At 39.6% G+C, this 15,411-nt stretch overlaps 1 protein-coding gene across 5 annotated transcripts in view; it reads left to right on the forward strand.

Moving 5' to 3' along the window:
- TASP1 (taspase 1) overlaps positions 1-15,411 on the forward strand; it is a 351,413-nt gene that overhangs the window by 303,620 nt on the left and 32,382 nt on the right. For all 5 annotated transcript variants that reach the window (XR_002786162.2, XM_003411457.4, XM_064275770.1 and 2 more), the window contains one exon: positions 1,824-1,897. Coding sequence is in view for 4 of the 5 variants with exons in the window: in XM_003411457.4 (XP_003411505.1) it covers positions 1,824-1,897 (74 nt within the window). In the remaining variant the exon portion in view is untranslated. Of the gene's footprint in view, positions 1-1,823; positions 1,898-15,411 lie in introns of those variants that run through there.

A 15,411-nucleotide genomic window follows, 5' to 3' on the forward strand; every position in this document is an offset into this window, starting at 1 on the left:
TGTTTTATGTGTATATCTGTATATTTGTGAATTTTTCTTTTTGTAATTTTTAATTTAGATATAATTTCAAGCTTACAGAAAAGTTGCAAGCATAGTCGAAGGTAGTCCCATTATTCCTTTACCCAGATTCAGTCATTGTTTTCACATCCTCGCGTTTTTCCACACACACACACACAATTTTTTTCTGAACTATTTCAGTGTTAGATACAGTGGGTTTATTTACTCTTAAATACTTCACTATGTGTTTCTTAACAGCAAGGACATTCTTTTAAATAACCACAGAACAATACTCAAAGTAATAAAATTTAACATTTATACATTACTATCTAATCCATAGTCCGTTTTCAATCTCCACCAATTGTCTCAATAATGCCTCTTATAATATCCTTACCTTCCCCCTGCGCCCCACCCCGCCTCCAGGGTTCACTCCAGCATTATATATTGCATTTCTTCGTCCCTTTGAATGGGAACAATTTCCCAGCTTTCTTTGTTTTTCTTGACCTTGACATTTTTCAGAGTTTAAGCCAGCTATTTTTAGTAGAGTGATCCTGTATTGGATTTGCCTGTTTTCTCATTCAATGTGGGTTTTTTTGTGTGTGTTTTTGACTGGAATACCACAGAAGTAGTGTGTCTCTGAGATCTTATCAGGTGTCACCTGGTGTCAGTTTGTTGCTTCATTGGTGGTGTTAGCTTTGATCATTTGGTTAAGGTGGAGTCCATCATCATGGGCAGATGACCCAGTAAGCAACGTAAGCACAAGCTTACTTGTGCTTACTCACTAATCTGTAGTGAACAATTTCCATGGGTTTCGCTTTGATGTAGTGTGGTGAAACCCGTGTGAAATTGTTCACTACAGACTAGTAGGCACAAGTAAGCCCTGGTTACCTTGCTTATTGGATAATCCACCCATCCATCAGGTTTCTCACAATGAACTTACATTTTCCCCTTTATGTTTAATAAAAACTTTGTGGAGGAATACTTTGAGCCCGTTCTTCTTCAGATTTTCTCCCACTGGTCTTAGTAACCACAGATGATTTTCTGATTATATCACTTCTATATTTGTTAGTTGGCATTCTGATATAAGGAAGTTTTCTCTTCTTTCCCATTTATTTATGCATTTATTTGTTTATATCAATACGGACTCATGTTCTTACTTTGTTCAGTGTTTATAATTTATTACTCACTATTTTGATACTCAGATGAGCACAGATTTGGCCAGTGAGAACCTCTTCTGCTGACCCCCATGTCCTTTTCAGAAGTTCCCATCATTCTTTGTGCACTTCTTTACCATAGGGTCACTATAAGTCAGAATCAACTTGACGGCAATGGGTTTTGGTTTTTTTTACTTTCTGGCACAACAAGATGTTCCAGGCTCATTTTGTATTTTTCTCTGCCCTAGCCCTGCAATTGATATTTCTCCAAAGAATCCTGGTTCCTTTTCATGGAGAATGGTATTTAGAAACCAAGCCATGGAGGGGAGGTGTGTGTGTGTTAAAGGAAACTATGCTACAGAATCTTTACTAAATCATTGTGTGTGAGTGTATGTATGTGTTTAATGTTACAAGTTTCAAACAGAAGAGCATTTATTTTACATGTAATGATCATAAGTTTTGACAAGAAAGAAATACATTTTTCATTTCACAGTAAATGGCATTGCACAGTTTTGAGTACTAAATCATCTTGACATTTATGAAGGAGCAAATGGAAAGTGGGGAAATGAGTGTGTTAAATATAAAGCTATCTTTAACTGTTCTATTAAAAAGCAAAGATTTATTTTCCATCTGTGATCTGAATGTGCCTATTTGTGTTCTCTTCCATGGCAGTGGAATTTCTGTGGAGCCACACGACAGAGAGCATGTGTGTTGGATATATGTCAGCACAGGATGGGAAAGCCAAGGTAAGGTGGAGGGGGGCACTGGGTCATAACCTGAAAACCTTGTAGCAATTGCATAAAACTCCAGCCAGCTAAGTTGATACAAATGAATTTTTTTCAGTCTCTACAGGGCAGTAACTCTGTGATAGTTACAAGAATCTGATTAAGAACATTTAAAGGTCCTAAAGAAAAATAGGAGATCATTTTTGCTTTGGACAGAGGAGAAGGGGGATTAGGAAAAATCTTTTAAAATTTTAGTTATTTTATTTTTTTTTAATCTTGCTCCTCTTCACCTCCTATGAACAATTGGAAAAGAGAAAATGAGATTGGGAAGAGAAGTGGGAGTGAAGCTGATGAGCTTCCAGGAATGGGTGGTTTTGCAAGGAGTGCTGGAAGAGCTAAAGGAAACCAAGACAGAGTAAGCCTAGCCCTGGACCTCATCCCTGTGTGAGTGAGGGCAGAGGGCTGACATGCGTGCTCATATGACCTGGCTCAGGCTCTGGTGAGTGGTCCTCATGGGTAGAGTCAAAGGTCTGTGCCCTGGTGTGCCGTGTGGCTGTGCTCCATGTCCATTGGTGATTCACAACAGTCGCACTGACGTGCACACATCACCTCTTGAGTGGCCTCGCTTACCTGGACTCGTGATAGTTGAGCCTGGGGCTGAAAACATAATCTGTGGATTTAGTTTTATATTGGCCTCTGGTTCTCCTTGTTCATGAAAGTTTTAGAAACAACTGTGGCATACGATGTTTACTTGGCATTAAGGTGCCTCAGTTGCAAAGCTGTGAAGTTGGGCAGCCTCTTTTTTAAAAGATACAGTTTATTTTGCACATTTGGCAATATCATAGTAGTAAAGTAAGGAAACTTCGTATATAAATTGAGTCATTAACAAATAAAGCGTATATATAAAATGAGAAATAGTTTGTTTCTTATTTGTCATATTAACACCCATCCAGGCCAACCTCTGTATATTATCCCGCAAGCCAGTAGCTTCACAGGGCTCCTGTGAGTACAGTTAGTCTAAGAGCATTTCTTCAGACAAAGACTGGCTTATGCTTGTGAAAAGAATACTGAGATTCCCCTGCCTTCTTTGTCTCACTCTCACTTAATACAATATTTATATTGTATTAGCAGAACTATTTCATAAGAAAATGAATAAAGATTGCTTTGTTTCATAGTATTTACAGAAAGGAATTATAATTATCCATTTTAAAGGTGATTTAAGGGTTTAGAGCTGTACCGTCTAATAGAACTTTCTATGAGAGTGGAAATATTTTGTCTCTGTGTTGTCAAATTAGGGTAGCCACTAGCCAACCGTGTCTATTAAGCACCTGAAATTTGGCTAGTATGACTGAGGAACTGAGTTTTAAAGTCAGTTTAAATTTAAATAGCTGTATGTGGATGGTGGCTACTGTATTGAACAGCACAGGGTTAAAGAACTGAGTGAAAAATGGCTGTTCAAAGAAGTGTTTTTAGAACATTCTTTTTATCTCAATGGCAAAAACAATTCCCAAGTATAAAATAAGACTGATAAGCCATAAGAACTCTTATAGCTCATTTTCTGGACATTTAAGTTTCTCTCACCCCTTATGTGTTGATTCTGAGGTAAATTGTCTTTTTAATAAAAGAAAATGTATAAGGTAGACTTCAGCATTGAAGCTAGTCTTGTTGGGTATGTTCCCTTGTACAGAAATGTTCATGTTATCTGTGCTGGTGGCCTGTGGAAGACACCTTACTACTTAACGTGAAATATGGGTAGTAAAGAAAGCAGAGAGTCCTGTATTGAGCCCGATGATGTTTGGCCCCCAGTTGCAATGCTTGACACCTGGTGGACATGGCTTTCATATTGCTGGTAAATTCTCCAGCTGGTCGTCTTGATTGGGCCAACAGATACAGCTGCTCCTCTTGCCGCATTTGTAAATTATGATCTTGACCTTCCTCGCAGGTGTTAATCCTGCTCTCTCTCTTCCTTCTTTGAGCCTGTGGCTACAGATGCTTTCCAGAAAATGAAAAAGCAAAAAAAAAAAAAAAAAACTAATGCTTTGGCTGCTGACTTCTATTGATCAAAAAAAGTCATCTCTTCCGTCATAAAGCTGGAATTTTATTGTACTGCAAGTAAGAAAAAGTTATAGATGAGGAGCTGGGCTCAAAAGAGAATGGGGGCTGTAGCAAATTTCTAATTTTTTTTTAAGGGTAAGCTTTTGGCCTGCCACCCCAGTGCCCCAAGATCTATGAAAGAAATATTGAAGTAGTGGCAGACCCATTCAGCATGATTACTGGTTTGTGAAACATAGTCTCACATAAAGTTGAGAGCCACGGTAGCAAAATAAATAAGGAGGCATCTTAAAAAAAAAAAAAAAAAAAAAAACTTTAACAATTTTCCAGAAACAATTTTTTTTTTTTAGTTTTAGGAAAAAAAAGTCCCATTTTCAAAAAATTGCCTTCTTTCTTCATGTCACCAAACTTGGAAACTAAAGGCACCTGGCCATTTGAACATTTTATACAAACTAACTGTGGATTAATCCTCAAACTCATACCACTTAGAAAAGGCCAGATAATAATATCACTGTAACTGGGACCCACATACCAGTTAAATAAATAGAGCCAGGTTCTTTTACATGTTTCTTTTTCTCTCTTTCTCTCCTTCTCTATTTTTTTAAAGAACATTTTATCATTTAATATAATCTAATTATATCATTTAATTTTTAAACCCCTTCTGTGGCATAAGTTGAAGAGTTTTTATGGAAACAAAATTACGACATTGATACCAGTTAGATTTAAAAACCAGATTGCTCATATCCTACCCAAATAGCAGACAGTTAATGAACAGTTTTGAATGAACACCCAGTGTGCATGGACTACTGTACTAAAAACATATGTTAAAATTGGCATGGGCTCCTTCAAATGTAATCAGTGAAACCTAGGCTTCCTTTTAGAGGTCACTTTTTATGAGAGTAGTGAAATACTTTTACACGAATCCATCCTTGAGAGGGAGCAGGATATTTTATGATCTTAGCATCTCTCCCACAGACTTCTTATTAGTTACAAAGGAAAAATAATAACTATAAAATGGAGAAAGTGGGCAACACCTTGACCATGTGATCAAAATTAATGTCACCAGTGAGGGGCAGGTGGACATCAAGTGCCTGTGGCCGCCACAGCCTGAGAAGGTGCAGCATCGCTTCTGCAGTATTCCATCTGGAAGTGCATAACCTGAATCTAAGCATGAGGAAACATCAGATAAGTCTAAAATAAGGAACATTCTATAAAGAAAGAAAAAAAGGGACTGTATTTTTCAGAAATGTCAGTGTCATAAAAGAGGCTATAGAAATGTCCCAGATTTAATGAGACTGAAGAGACATGACAGTTAAATGCAATGCCTGATCCTCAAAATGCATCCTATAGGGGAGGGAAAAATGTGTAAATGCATTACTAGGTCAATTTATAAAACTGGAATATGGATAGTAAAAAGTATTGCATTATTGTTGAGTTTACTGAAGTTGATCATCTTACTGTACTTGTGTAAGGGAATACCTTTATGTATGAGGGACTACACACTGAAGTATCTTGAGGTACAGAGCCATGATATATACAATATATTCTCAGTGATTCAGAAAAAAATAATGTATGGGTAGATAGTTCAATAGCAAATGGAACAAAATGTTACTAGGCGAATCTGGGTAAAGGATGTATGGATGTTCCTTGAGCTATTCTGTAAGTTTGAAATTGTTTTCAAATAAAACATTTCCATTTCGACAAGGATGCTAAGTCCATTCAATGGGGAAAGAATAGTCTCTTTAATAAATGGGGCTGGAACAACTAGATTTCTACAGGCAAAAATACAAAGCTGGACTCATACCTAACACCATATATGAAAATCAACTGAAGATGGATCAAAGACCTAAATATAAGAACTAAAACGATAAAACTCTTAGAGGAAAGTATAGGGATAATGCTTTAGAACTTAACATTTAACAATGGATTCTTAGATATGACACAAAAAGCATAACCAACAATGACAAGATATATAGGACTTCATCAGAATTAAAAACTTTTGTTCATCAAAGGATTTTATCAAAAAAATGAAGAGACGAACTTCAGATTGGGGAAAAATTTTTGTGAACTATGTATCTGATAAGGGTTTAATATCCAGAATATATGACGGAATCCTACAACTTAAGATGCAGAGACGGCAGCCCATTTAAAGAATGGACAAAAGACTCGAATGGACATTTCACCAAAGAAGAAATACAAATGGCCAGCAAGCACATGAAAAGATGCTTAAAGTTATTAGTCATTAGGAAAACGCAAATCAAAATCACAGTGAGGTATCATTTCATGCCCACTAAGATGTCTATGAAAAAAAAAAGAAAAAAGTATACAACAGGTATTGATGAAAACGTGGAGGAATTGGAACCCTCATCCATTGCTGTGGAACTGTAAAGTGGTACAGCCATTGTGGAAAACAGTTTGACAGCTCCTCAAAAAGTTAAGCATAGAATATCGTACCAAGGAACAATTCCACTCCTAGGTATATACCCAAGAGAACTGAAAGAAGGAACGCATGCAGATACTTGTACACCAGTGTTCATTGCAGCACTATTCACAATAGCCAAAAGATGGAAACAGCCTAAATGTTCATCAGTAAATGGGTGGATAAACAAAACGTGGTACATACATACGGTGGAATATTACTTTGCCATAAAAAGAAATGAAGTCCTATAATATGCTACAAGGATGAACCTAGAAAACATTACGTAAGTGAAATAAGTCAGTCACAGAAGAGCAAATACTGTATGATCCCCCTTGTATGAAATAGCTAGAATAGGCAAATGTATAGAGACAAAAGTTTACTGGTGGTTACTGGGGTGGGAAGGAAGAAAAGGAAGGGAGTTATTGCTTAGGAGGCACTGAGCTTCTGTTAAGGGCAATGGAAAAATATGGAAATGGAGAGTGGCAGGGATTGCCAACATGATGAAATGTAATTAACGTAACTAAATTGTACATGTAAAAAAGGTTGAAATGGTAAATGGTTTGTTATATATGTACTTAGCAAACAGACACAAAAAAGTTTTCCCCCAAAAATCATGCTTGGATTTTATGGTTTTATATAAGTCTGCATTGAAAGAATGAATATATTCCCCCAAACTATCGCTTTTTTCATTTTGAGTTCCTGACAAGATTGAAAAATATTCAGATGACAACACAGTTCTTAAAAATATTTGGCAAAAATCACTCTATAGTAATGGATCTATTGTTTTTAAGCCTCAGCCTGAATCTAAGAGAGATTAAGCTTTTTCATTATCAAGGTGCTGTCAATTGATGCCAAAGAATCAATTAGGATGTCTTTTGGACTAGTGCCTAGCTTTTTGCTTTTTTCATCTACTGACATATGTTTATTTGAGATGTTCGTCTGCCCTGTGTGCCATACTCTGAGCACATGGCAGGGAAGCAGGATGGATGCTGCTTATGCCATTGTGGGGTTTCTAAACATGAAAAGCACAATATGGTGGCTCAGTAATGTTTACTTTTTGTTCTTAACATTCTTCAGTTTTCATCCTGTAAAGTCTTCCAAATAGGAAACCTCATGAGGTAATGCCAGGATTTCTGTTCTTGACGTATTTGATTAGTTCTTTGGGCTTTGCAGTTGAAATGTTTAAGTGTTGAAGGAGTGCAGCCCCAGGAAGTTGGGGCCTGGGTTCTCCCTCCCCTCCTTGCCCACTGTGAGACTTGGTGCGATCACTCTGCCTCTCTGGACCTCAATGCCCCGTCTGTAATAGGAGAAGAAGAAGATCTTATTCTGTCTGAAGCCCTTCCTGTGATATGATTGGAAGAAGGCAGCAAAACCTTATCTGTCTGAATGCTGATGACTGGACCCCATTAAGTCCTTGATGTTACTCCCAATGCAAAATTTTAACTACTGCATTTTAGATTACATGAACAGATATGCTGCCACTCAATTTTCAGTAGGATTTTTTGCAATTCCAGCATACCTACCATTTTTTGTTTTCATAAAGATGGCTTCAAGAGCTTTAGAAAATTAACAAAGATCTATTTATTTGTTGTTGTTGTTGTTAATTGCCATCAAGTTGACCCTTTATGGGTAACAGAATGAAACATTGTCCTGTGCCATCCTCATAATTGTTGGTATATTTGAGCTCACTGTTGCAGTTATTATGTCAATCTGTCTCCTGGGTGATTTCCCTCATTTTCACTGACCCTCTACTTTACCAAACATGATATCCTTTTTCTAGCATTTGGTCGTTCTTGATGGCATTTCTAAAGTAAGCAAGACAAAGTCTTGCCATCCTCACTTCTAAGGAGCATTCTGGTTGTGCTTCCTCCAAGACCGATTAGTTCGTTTTTCTGGCAGTCTGCAGTACGTTCAGTAGTCTTCACCAACACCACAGTTCAAATGCATTGAATCTTCCTTTTTCATTGCCCAGTTTTTCCATTTGTACGGGGCGATTGAAAAGACCGTAGCTTGAGTCAGGTATACCTTAGTCATCAAAGTATGTCTTTGCTTTTTAATACTTTAAAGAGATCTTTTCCAGCAAATTTTCCCAATGTAGTATGTCATTTGATTTCTTAACTGCTGCTTCCATGGGCATTGACTGTTGATTCAAGTAGAATGAAATCCTTGAAAACTTCAGTTTCTTCGCCATTAGGAATAGCACAAATAAGAATTCATGAGAGCTTTTTGCTAGGCTTAACTTACCTCTAAAATGAAGCCATGAAAGGATGACTTAAATATAAAACATGAGGTACACAAGAGAAAGCTATCAAAAGAAGTGAAAAAGAGACTTCCACTTCCAATTAGGATGAAGAAAATCACAGAAGACTGTTGTTTCTGCCTCCAGCATTGAGAAAGAGCTGAATAAACTATAAAATCATAACTTTTAAAAAATCATCCAGAGAACTGAATATGCAAAACAAACAAACAAATACTAAAACCAAGCCCATTGTCATCAAGTCGATCCCAACTCATAGAAACCCTTTAGGACAGAGTAGAACTGCCCCATATGGTTTCCAGGGAGTGGCTGGTAGATCCAAACTGCTGACCTGGTTAGCCTGAACTCTTAACCACTGTGCCACAGGGCTCCAGATATGCAAAGAAAAGCTTAAATGAACTAAATGCCAGTGAGGGACAATCCTTTCCTAGGAGAGAAAAGACTCTGGTGGAGCAGCAGGAGGAGGAGTGAAGGTGACACGGGTAGGTGTAAAGAGAAACCAGGAAAAGTTTTGACGAACTCTTTATAGCCACATGTGAATTGCTGTGACAGATTAAAATCCTAGGAAGCCCCATTCAAAGGGTGAATCTTGCATCCACCACCATTTCTTGCCTATGAAGTCTTCACCAAGTACACAGTGGCAGCATTCCAAGGGCTTGGAGCAGGACAAAGAATTGAGAGCAATTCATCAAGGAAAAGAAAAAAACTAAAAGCAACCTAATGTCTATCGACAGAAACATAAATTGTGTTGTATTTATACAGTAGATTCTATTCAGCCAAAGGAGCAAACTACTGACACATACAGTAACGTGGGTGAATCTCAAGAACATCATGCTGAATGACTGAGATCAGACACAGTACTTAGTGAGTAATTCTATTTATATCAAGTTCAAAAACAGGCAAAACTAAGGTACAGTGATAGAAATCCAGTGGTTGCCTCAAGAAAAGAGCCTAATGGAATTTTCTGGGGTAGTAGACATGTCCTACATGGGAAATTTTCTATGTGGGTGTTGGTTTCATGGGTGTATACAAATGGTCAAAAGTCATACCTTTACTTAACATCTTTGTGCATTTTTAATCTTTTTAAAAATTTTTGTTGAGAATATACATAGCAAAACAATTTCTGCATGTACAATTCAGTGACATTAACATCCTTCAAGTTGTGCAACCATTCTCACCCTCCTTTTCTGAAGCATCCCTCCCCCATTAACATAAACTCACTGCCCCCTGAGTTTCCCATCTGTTCTTTTGAGTTGCTGTTGTCCATTTGATCCCATATAGATAGGTCTTAAAAGAGCACAATGCTCAAAGCAGACGTTCTTTACTAGTTAAGCTAAAGTATTGTTTGGTTTTACGAAGACTTCAGGGGATATTTTTGGTTTAAGGTATAAAGGTTGCCGTGGGGCAGTAGTTTCAGGGGTTCATCCAGCCTTTATGGTTCCAGAAAGTCTGAAGTCTGGAATCCATGAGAATTTTAAATTCTGTTCTGTATTTCCCCCTTTTTGATCAAAGATTCATCCATAGAATCTTTGATCAAAATGTCCAATAGTTGTAACTGGAAACCGGCAGTTCTGGTCTCATGGCAAAGGAGGCAGTTTTTCGTGGAGGCACTTGTCCACTCTTTCCATTTCTTCCGCCTATTCCTGACTCTCCTCCTTTCCCTGTTGTTCCAGGCTAATAGAGATCAATTGTTATATCTTGTATGGCAGCTTGCAAGCTTTTAAGACCCCAGGCACTATGCAATGCACTAGGTATAATGTCTCTATGAGTCAGAAGCAACTTGACCACACCTAACAACAGCAGGAGGTAAAACAGAAGCACTAAACGTGTTATTAGGCCAGTTAACTGCGATGTCCCATGAAACCATGACCCTAAGTCTCCAAACCAAGTAACCAAATACTGTGAGATGTGTAGTTGTACATAAGCAGCCTCAGCAGTAACTTTTTTTTTTGTCGTTGTCGTTGTAAATATATCTATCACACAACTTTTGCCAATTCAACTTTTGATAAATGTACAACATATTAACAGCAATTATATTAATGGACTGTTCAGCCCTACCCTTCATCATGTTTTATTATCCATCCTGTGACACTCTGCCTTTTAATTGGATTTAGTAAATTTAAATTTACCATAAATACCAATAAGAAGTGACCTTGTTGTTGTTGTTAGGTGCCATCGAGTCAGTTCTGACTCATAGTGACCCTGTGTACCACAGAATGAAACGCTGCCTGGTCCTGTGCCATCCTTTCAGTGGTTGTTGTGCTTGAGTCCATTGTTGCCAGCCACTGTATCAGTCTGTCTCGTTGAGGGTCTTCCTCTTTTCTGCTGACCCTGTACTTCACCAAGCATGACGTTCTTCTCCGGGGACTGATTCCTCCTGACAACATGTCCAAAGTATGTAAGACACAGTCTCGCCATCCGTGCTTCTAAGGATGGTTCTGGTTATACTTCTTCCAAGACAGATTTGTTCATTCTTTTGGCAGTCCTTGGTGTATTTAATATTCTTCATCATCACCACAATTCAAAGGCATCAGTTCTTCTTTGGTCTTCCTTATCCATGGTCCAGCTTTCACTTGCGTATGATGCGATTGAAAGTACCATAGCTTGGGTCAGGCGCACCTTAGTCTTCAAGGTGACATCTTTGCTTTTTAACACTTTAAAGAGTTCTTTTGTAGCAGATTTGCCCAGTGCAGTGCATCTTTTGATTTCTCGACTGCTGCTTCCAGGGGTGTTGATGGTGGATCCAAGTAAAATGAAATCCTTGACAATTTCAGTCTTTTCTCCGTTTATCATGATGAGGCTTATTGGTCCAGTTTTGAGGGTTTTTGTTTTCTTTATGTTGAGTTGTAATCCATACTGAAGGCTGTGGTCTTTGATCTTCATCAGTGAGTACTTCAAGTCCTCTTCACTTTCAGCAAGCAAAGTTGTGTCATCTGCATATCGCAGGTTGTTAATGAGCCTTCCTCCAATCCTAATGTCCTGTTCTTCTTCATATAGTCCAGCTTCTTGGATTATTTGCTCAGGCTACAGATTGAATAGGTATGGTGAAAGGATACAGCCCTGACGCACACCTTTCCTGGCTTTAAACCACTCAGAAGTGACTAACTTCCGCCATTTTGTTATTTGGTTTTTGTGTGTCTTCAGCCTTCCTTGTCTTTATCCTTTACTGTATCCTTTACTACTACTTGTTTTTGTGTTTTGTTGGTTCATTTTAATGAGCCACTTTGATTCCCTTCTCCTTTTCTTTTGTGTATGTTTTTTAGATATTTTCTTACTGGTTACCATATTACTCTTAACAGTTTATAACATCTTAGAGAATGCTAATACCAACTTAGCTTCAGTAACACCCAAGAAATTCTATACCTATACCATTTCTCCTGCCCTCCTCCTCTATTTTGTTGTTACCACTAATTTACGTCTTTATATTTCATGTGCCCTGTAATATAATTTTATCCTTTTTTTTTTTTTTTAAAGTTTGTCATTAAAAAGCATGAAGGACAAAAAGAATTATCAAGCATGAATAACTTACCATCCCTTATACTTGTCCATGCAGTTTCCTTTATTGGTGATTTCTCTTTTTATATATGACTTTGAATTGCTTTCTAGTGTCTTTTCACTTCCATCTGCAGAACTCTCATTAATATTTATTATAGTGCCAGTATAGGGCCAGTGTAGTGGATATGAACTCTCTCTGCTTCTGTTTGTCTGGGAATGTTTTTTAATTTCATCGTCTCTCGTTCTTGTGTTGTTTTCCATATTTCTTTTAGGTCTTTGTCTGTGTTTTTCCTTAACTCTTTAATTATACCTAACACTGTTGTATTATATACTTCCATTCTTTTTTATTATTTGGTCTTCCATAGGTGTGTAATATACTTTTACTCCCTTCATCATGATTATCTGGAAGGGCCATCATTTTTATTGTGTGTCTTTGATTTTTTGTTCGGTGATTGGAGTTTTTGAGGGTGATAATTTTCTCACTTTGCCCCAGTATTTATTGTTTTTACCCACACTACTTTCCATAAAAAACTGTTAGGCAAGCAGAGCCTTCGGCCTTTGCTTACCACTTCTTGTCCCTCTCTGTGGTAGCTCCTTCTCCTTCCCTGATTTAATTAGAATTCTAAAGTTCTAGATCTCAGTTTTCAACTTTCAGTGTCTTCCAAACACACTAAAGAACATGCTTTGGTCAGTCTGTCCACCAGGGGGCACCGCCACTAGGGTGTTTTACAGCACACCAATCAATCTGTCCACCTGGGTGCACAGTCCTCTCTCTGGTTGGGTGTTGCCCTCCAGTTTTGCCTAAGGCTTCCTTTCCTGCTTTGTGGGGTCTTTTTATATCTGAGCTGGAATTCAGGGGAAACACAGCAGACTTTCCTCCATTCCAGGAAGAGGAGGGGCTGGCACTCCCCAGAAGGGCCTCCTGACCTGTCTTGTTGATTTCGGAGCCCCCGTGGCCCTGTGGTGGTTGGGGAAGCAGTCTCCACTTAGGTGACCTGCCTCCTGGTTCCACTGTAGGGAACTCTGTAGGAGTTCGTATCAGTCCAGCAGCCAGCTGTTACCTGGTGGTGGAAGGTCTGTTATGCTCCAAGCAGACCCCCCAGGGAAATTTATCTTGTTGCTGTTGACCCTTCCACCTCCATAGCATGTTGGTTGTGGGTACAGCCTCCACTCAAGATGCCTGCTTAGAAGGCATGCAGCAGCCTCAGTCAGCAGTCCTCAGTGCAGACCAGAAGAGGGAGCAGATGACCTAAAATAACCCCCAAGGAGATCTGTCCTGTTCTTTTCAGAGGCCTGAGCTATGGGGTGCCCAGAGAGTCACGAGAGTGCTGACTAAGGAAGCAGACTCCACTGCAGGAGGTGGGGGAGGGGCTGTCACACTCAAATTAGAACTCTAGGGAGGTCTGCCTTGTTGTCAGTGTCCCCCCCACCCCCCACCCCCCGTAGATTGTTGACTTTAAGTGTGGCCCCCACTCAAGATATTTTTTTCCTAACACACAGAAGCCTCAGTCAGTAGTACTCAGTGCTGACTGGAAGGAGGGACAGACAGACAGACCTGAACTGACCCCCAAGGAGGCCTGTCCTGTTGGTTTTGGGTGCCTGATCTATGGGGTGTGCTGACTATGGGAGCAAATTCCACTGCATGGTACCTTCTGTAGCAATTCACAGCAGCCTTGCAGCCAACTGTAACCAGATGGGAGAGGGGCTGTCATGCTTCAAATGGACCCCCATAGAGGTCTGGCTTGTTGCTATCAGAACCTCACCCTGCCCACCGCCCCCAGTAGTATGTTGGCTGTGGGTGTAGCCTCCACTCAAGATGCCTCCTTCCTAAAACACAGCGACCTCAGTTAGCAGTTCTTAGCGCTGACAGAAAGGGGGAGCAAACAAACTTGAACTGACCCCCAGAGAGGTCTGTCCTTTTGGTTACAGAGGTCTGAGCTATGGGATACTTAGACGGGTGGTCTGTTGGAGCAGACTCCACTGTAGGGACCTTTTGTAGCAATTTGCAGCAGGCTTGCAGCTGATAGTGTCCAGGTGGGGGAGGTACTGGCATATTCCAAACAGACCCCCTAGGGAGGCCTGTCTGGTTGATTTTAGAGTGGAAGCTTGGAATCTTGTCTCTTTGTACAGGCAGGGCATGTGGGGGTTAGGGAAGCAGGTTCATTTGCTAGGGCCACTTCCCCAGTTCACAGCAGCCATTACCCATGTTGGTAGCGAGAGGGGCGGGAACAATGGGTAAAGTGATTTCCCTACCTTATGCAGCTTGTTGTTTGTTGATTCTTGCCTGTCTGTAGTTTCCTAGCTGTTGTCCTCTGCCTCCTGATTCAGAGTCCCTCAAGGCTGAGCACCATTTCCTTTTTTTTTTTTTAATGCACTTTAGTTGAAGGTTTACAGAACAAACTATCTTCTCATTAAACAGTTAGCACATATATTGTTTTATGACATTGGTTAACAACTCCATGACGTGTCAAAGCTCTCCTTTCTTGACCTCGGGTTCCCTGTTACCAGCTTTCCTGGCCCTACCTGCCTTCTAGTCCTTGCCTCTGGGAAGGTGTGCCCCTTTAGTTTTGTTTCATGGGCCCATCTAATCTTTGGCTGAAGGGTGACTTCATTACTGAGCTAAAAGTGTGTCTGGGGGCCATACTCTTGGGGTTTCTCCAATCTCTGTCAGGCTAGTAAGTCTGGTCTTTTTTTGTGAGTTAGAATTTGTTCTACATTTTTCTCCAGCTCTGTCCAGAACCCTCTACTTTGATTCCTGTCAGAGCAGTCAGTGGTGGTAGCCAGGTACCATCTGGTTGTACTGGACTCAGTCTGGTGGCTGCCATGGTAGTTTGGGCCCATTAGTCCTTTGGACTAATCTTTCCATTGCGTCTTTAGTTTTCTTCATTCTCCATTGTTCCCAAAGGGGTGAGACCAATGGAGTATCTTAGATGGCCACTTACAGGCTTTTAAGACCCTAGATGCTACTCACCAAGTAGAATATAGAACATTTTCTTTATAAACTATGTTATGCCAGTTGAGCTAGACATTCCCTGAGACCATAGTCCCCAGAGCCCTAAGCCTAGCAATTTGGTCCTCAGGGAGTTTGAACATGTCTATGGAGCTTCCATGACTTTGCCTTGTACAAGTTGTGTTAGTTTCCCCAGTATTGCTGAGCACCATTTCCTTGTTGTATTTCTCCCTATATTTGTGTGGGAGGGTTGGAACAATGGTCTTTTTTACACCACCATCTTCCTGCAATTCTTCCTGTGTATTCTTTGGTATGTAAGTTATGCCTCCATTTTTTGTTTGTTTGTTGTTCATTCATTTAAT

This window comes from Loxodonta africana, chromosome 24 (assembly GCF_030014295.1).
Source record: "Loxodonta africana isolate mLoxAfr1 chromosome 24, mLoxAfr1.hap2, whole genome shotgun sequence".
Lineage (NCBI taxonomy): Eukaryota > Metazoa > Chordata > Mammalia > Proboscidea > Elephantidae > Loxodonta > Loxodonta africana.